Consider the following 5,799-nt stretch of genomic DNA (forward strand, 5'->3'; position numbering starts at 1 on the left):
TAAAAATTGGTTTACTAGAGATTAAAAATGGTTAATTTAAAGTTAAAATTTTAAGTTGTTTTGAAATAAAAAAGTTTAATTTATACTTAGAAAGAGTTAATTTAAAGCTAAAATTAGAAATTGAATACGGTTAACTCAAAATTAAAAAGTGTTAATTTCAAACTAAAAATGATTTACTCGAGATTAAAAAGGATTAATGTAAAGTTAAAATTTGAAATCGTTATTTTGAAATAATAAAAGTTTGATTTAAACTTTTTTTTTAATGATGAAACAACGTCAACCACCCTTTATCATTTCGGTTAATTTAAAGTTAAAAAAGTTATTTTGAAACTATAAATGATAAACACTAACTGACAAATGGCTAAATTGAACTAAAATCTGAAATTTGAAGTTATATATGGTTAACTCAAAGTTAAAAGGTGTATAATTTGAAAATAAAAATTGTCAACACGAACAAAATGGTTCATTTCAAGTATGAAAGAACTAATTTCAAGTTAAAATTTGAACTAAGAAATGTTTAAAATTAAAAATAGTTAACACGAACGAAAAGGTTTAATAAATTAATTTCAAGTTAAAATTTGAACTTAATTTTTTTATTTTAATATTAAAAATGGTTAACCCGCAATTAAAGATGGTTAATTTAAAAGAAGTTATGACGAGTTGATTTAAAGTTAAAATTTGAAGTTAAACATAGTTAACACAATATTAAAAAGATGTAATTTGAAATTAAAAATGGCTAACTCGAACAAAAGCGTAAGAACGGATTAATAAAGTTAAAATCAGTTAAAATTTGGGATTAATTTTTTTATTATAATATCAAAAATGGTTAACTCGAAATTAAAAAGGGTTTATTTGAAGTTAGAAAGGTTAGTTTAAAGTAAGAAATGTCATTTAAAAGTGGACAACTCGTAATTAAAAAGGGTTAATTTAAGTGAGAAAGGATTATTTTAAAAAAGATGTTAATTAGATGGAGAAAAATGTAAATTTGACAAAAAATCTATAATGATATCAAAAACATTTAATAAAACGATTGAATAGACAAACTGAAATTTACCTGCAATAAGATGATACAAGGTGAACAAAAACCCATGATTTTAGACGAACATTTCGGCTCCAAGAAAAAATGTGTTAAGATCATTTATGTATTGTACCATATGACATTATAAAGTGTTGGGGATGTAATAAAATAGATGAAATACAAATAGGTACAGTAAAGTAAAGGCCAAGCTAGCCGGTAGAGAGTTCGGCTCCCAAAAAGCTCATCTTTGGCCAATGTTGTCCATATTTTTGTGTTGCGATTATTGACCGTTAATCGATGATTGTTCAGAAATCGTGAGATGCGGTCTGGTGTGATGTAGGTTTCAGAAAAACATTTTCTTTATCGTGCCAACGTTTCGACCTTTTTTGAGATCATCTTCAGGGGAAAATCGAAACGTTGGCACAATAAAGAAAATGTTTTTCTGAAACCTACATCACACCAGACCGCAACTCACGGTTTCTGAATAATCGTTGTCCATATTGTTAGCTGAAAGCACATCTGTTTTTGTCAAAGATTTCAGAGTCTTTAAAGGCTTTAGAATGTTTATCTATTTGTACAGCGTAAAACAGGTTAATTTTCTGGGATTTTGACAAGGGTTTTTATTTTCTTTGTGGAGTGCCGTAATGAACGGTCGATTTTCCGTCGGATTGGATTAGCATTGGGAGAGGGATGATTGTCGGTGAGGTCTGGGGCCACTTGTAGCCTGCTTAATTAACTCAGCTCACTGTCCAGCCGGTGTATGACAATGTCAAACTAGTGATCCCGGAGTGGTCGGTACCAATGGTAGGACCACGTTACCAATTAAGTACAGGTCGTCAGATCCACACCTCTCGACAATTATAGTTCGACAATAGATGAGGCCAGAAGGGCCGAAGGGATTGTACGATTCCGCACGATTCCCAACCTTTTTATATGACTTATGAAAAAAAAAAACATGCCTTTTCATTTTAACCTAATCTATAAACTGTTAAGTATTGGCTTATTTTGATTGAAAATCTGCAAATGACTTTAAAATTTGTGATAACCTAAGGAAACTTTACATTGGGAATAGTTAAATTCACTAGTTTCGTGGTCCGCTTGACCAATTCAATTAATTAAGATTTTAGTTGAGATAAAAAATCAGTGTCACCAGCGGGATTCGAACCCACGATCTTCGGCTAGATCTGCTCTACCACTTGAGGCATTAACTTCCCATCTCAACTCTACTATTTGAATTTTCCCTCCTTTTTGCCAAAATTCAAAAGCTGGGGTTGAGATGAGAGGTTGGTGGGGTTGAGATACGAGGTTGGTGTCCGAGTGGATCGAGGTCACGATAGCTCAAATGGTAGAGCAGCGGCGTATCTAGCCGAAGATCGTGGATTCGAATCCCGCTCGTGGCATCACACATTTCTTAATACGCACAATCAGGTGTCTTTGGCAAGCAAAAATATGTCAAATCGCGACAAAATTGGCAACCGATGCTCAGTAATTCGGAAAATAGTATTACACAATAATGGCCATACAGCTAGGAATTGGCACTGGACGTTGAGCGTTCAAGTATGCCAATAGTAGGAGATGCCCGCAATACATTGTTGTCAATCCCAATATAAATTTGAGAAGTGAAGCAAAATTAATGATGAACGGCTATGCTACCGTTGATCATCATATTAGAAATGACCAAAAATCAGACTAATCTTTAAGCTGAGAAGGGAGGATAAATATGTCAAGAGTTCAGCTGCATAAAAAAGGACGCTAGGACAAACGAATACAGTTCAACGAAAACGATTATCTTATATTGTCGCAGGGTGAGACTTGATTATGGTAGATACGTTATAATATTCGATTAATTTCGAAATTAATACCGACTCGTCTATCAACCTTCGTTCTTTTAGCCGATATCGGATAGTGTGAGACGGTATACCCGACGGCGTTAGCTGTCGTCCACCGCCGCAGACCCCGACTCGTCTATCAACTTTCGTTCTTTGGCCGAAGTCTGATGGTGTGAGACGGCCGACCCGTCCACTGCCGCATACCCCGACTTCATTCAACTGATTGTTATAAACACGCGTTACCGAGCCCCTTGAGGCCGGGCGCGTGCATATCGTATATTTAGTTCACAAAATCCTTTTGCCCGTAGGCTAGTAACGTGCCCCTCGTGAGGGTAGCACAGAGTGGGTTTACACATTTGTCGTAAGCTTTACAGTCTGATCGAATACTTTATTGTGTGGACCTGCTGACGCCCAAGGCACCTCTCTGGGTCCTCGAGTCGAGCGCGAGGTCGTAATAGTGCGTCGCCTGTGAGACCCCGTGACGAATCACGTGCTCGCGTTTATGCTGTATTTAAAAAGATGCCCCGGCGCCGACAGGTAACGTACCGCGGCTGGGCAAAGCGTCCGCGTTAATCCAAGCATCGACCATCTTTGCGAGTATTAGTATAGGAGGCTTCTCCAGGCACCCCCTCGCAGTGCGGTCAACGGGTTCTTGGGGACGGAGGAACGGGCCTGAATCTACGGAAGAGGTGCCGTGCAAGACGACACCCGGCGCTATTAGTTTCTCTGTCTGGGAGTCGGGAATCAACCATTGAGGCTTGTCCGCGGCCTGAGGCGTGGGCACTTTGCTAACCACGGTGGTACTATTTCAACGACGCAAACTGAGAAACTGCGCACCAAGACGTTCGTAGTATCGTGTCCGAGTGGACAGGCGCATCATCTTCTTCCCAACTCCACACCCCATAAATTAACACCGACTGACAAGTGCCAGTATATATATTATGCTGGGTGGGCGACCAAGACCCGAGGGGTTAAATGCCTGAGTAGACTCGTACCCGTTCCCTAAAAGGTCCAGGGTCGGCTCACGTGTCCTTCATAAATCTCTTGGACTTGTTCACAAACCCCAAGATTTTGGACCATTTAATCTCGGGGTGTGATTTGGTGATGTCCGCTCCTTCAAAGATTTCAAATCTAGACATAGCATACCTATCACAATCTGAGAGGTAGTGCCTTGCCGTTTCTTTCTTCATTTCGCAAAAACGGCAAAAGGGATCTGGTAGAATACCCATTACGGAGAGGTGTCTTCTTAGTGCAGTGGCCCGTCAGAATACCTATCAGCCTTCTAATTCCCTTCCTTGAGATCTCGAATAGCCATTTTGATTCTGCTGGTTTGATAACCTTAACAAACTTTTTCGATTGCCTGTGTCCGGGGGATAAATTCCACTCTTTAAGGAACGTTTTATGCCCCAGTTTTTAATACTCTCTTTCGCTGTGCTCATAGTGAGGTAATACCGGTTGTGGCCCGACAAACGCAGCATTAGAGCCTTTTTTTGGCCAGGCTATCCGCATCTTCATTGCCATAGTGTCCTTTATGTGCTGGTATCCAAATAAGAATTACCTTGTTCTCAAACCTGGAAGAGATCCTATTGATACGATCAACTGTTTCCTCCACCAGTCTTGAGGTTGAGAAATCTTTTTTGTAATGACCTGAGACTAGCCTGACTGTCAGAAAAAATTCTAATATCCTTTCCCTTAATTTTATTTTCCGTAAGTGTTCTACAACACACATTAATGGCTCAGATTTCCGCCTGAAAAACGGAGGTGTTATTACCAAGACGAGATGCCACTACACGCTACTGAATCCGACGGATCCAGTAGGTGCGTATCTGTGGCGGGAAAATCCGCCGTTTCTTCTAAATTGATTATTCTTACGGTACATGGGGTTGTATAGTGTTTTTTTTACCTGTGGTTGCATTGTTGGCAAGCAAAGCATTCTAAGTGATACACGTTGTTCCTTGCTCTCATGACCATTTCGAAGGCTGGTATGACTTTAGAGCAAGCGGCGCAATATCCAGTGTGCCCGAACAATCTGAAACCAAGCAGGAGATTAGCATCACCAAAATTTTGAATTATTCTACAAAATTTTATATCTTCAGTAAGTAGAAATTTGACATCATCAAAAGCTTATATTATAACGTTAATTACAAACAAACAGAAGAGGTCCAATACAAGTTCCCTGGGGCACTCCTCAGGCAGACTCAAAATGAGAGGATGAAGCTGACATTTATTTATGACAATATTGTCTATTAATTAGAAAGCTTGTTAACCGATTTAAGATAGAAATGTGAAAGCCAAGCTAAGATAGTTTATTGAGCCACCTGTTTACTAAATTTGAATGAATCTAACAGATAATTTTGGAGAGCACTCAAATACTAAAACAATGAACGTTTGGTAGTTCAGCTCGACTTCGAATCAATTTTGTAGTAACTCGATACAGTCAATTGTCCCTCGACAAACCCGAGTTTGTACGGGTAAATGTTACTTCCCTTATTTGTTAATTTTCTTGCCACTTTTATTTTTATTTACTTACAACAATACAAACAATGTGTGTTAATGAGCGACCGGTTGATCAATAATTTCATAAAGTACTGAGAACCCATCAGGAATGAAATATTTAATAATATTAGATAAACACACTTTTCATTTTTTTGCCGACATTTAGACTTTAATCGGGTCATCTTCGGGGTCTGGATAAATTACAACAATTTACACAACAGTTTATATCACCAATTCAGTGGTCAGAAATTAAGTATTTTAGATAAATACTTTTTCATTTTGTGCCAACGTTTCGACCTTTATTCGGGTCATCTTCAGGGTCTGCATGAATTAAACCAATTTATACAACGGTTTATAACAACAATTTAGCGGTAAGAAAAGAAGTATTTTAGATAAATACTTTTTCATTTTGTGCCAACGTTTCGACCTTTATTCGGATCATCTTCAGGGTCTGCA

The 5,799-nt window shown here is 38.1% G+C and overlaps 1 protein-coding gene across 1 annotated transcript; it reads right to left on the bottom strand.

Moving 5' to 3' along the window:
• Positions 1–3,393: 3,393 nt before the first annotated feature.
• On the bottom strand, positions 3,394–4,876 carry LOC106665370 (the record flags this gene model as incomplete). Its single annotated transcript, XM_024229875.1, has 2 exons — positions 3,394–3,650; positions 4,751–4,876. Coding segments are annotated over 2 exons (383 nt in total), but the record flags the coding sequence as incomplete, so codon positions are not given.
• Between the last annotated feature and the right edge of the window lie 923 nt (positions 4,877–5,799).

This window comes from Cimex lectularius, unplaced genomic scaffold, assembly GCF_000648675.2.
Source record: "Cimex lectularius strain Harlan isolate CLEC.00 unplaced genomic scaffold, Clec_2.1 scaffold564, whole genome shotgun sequence".
NCBI lineage: Eukaryota > Metazoa > Arthropoda > Insecta > Hemiptera > Cimicidae > Cimex > Cimex lectularius.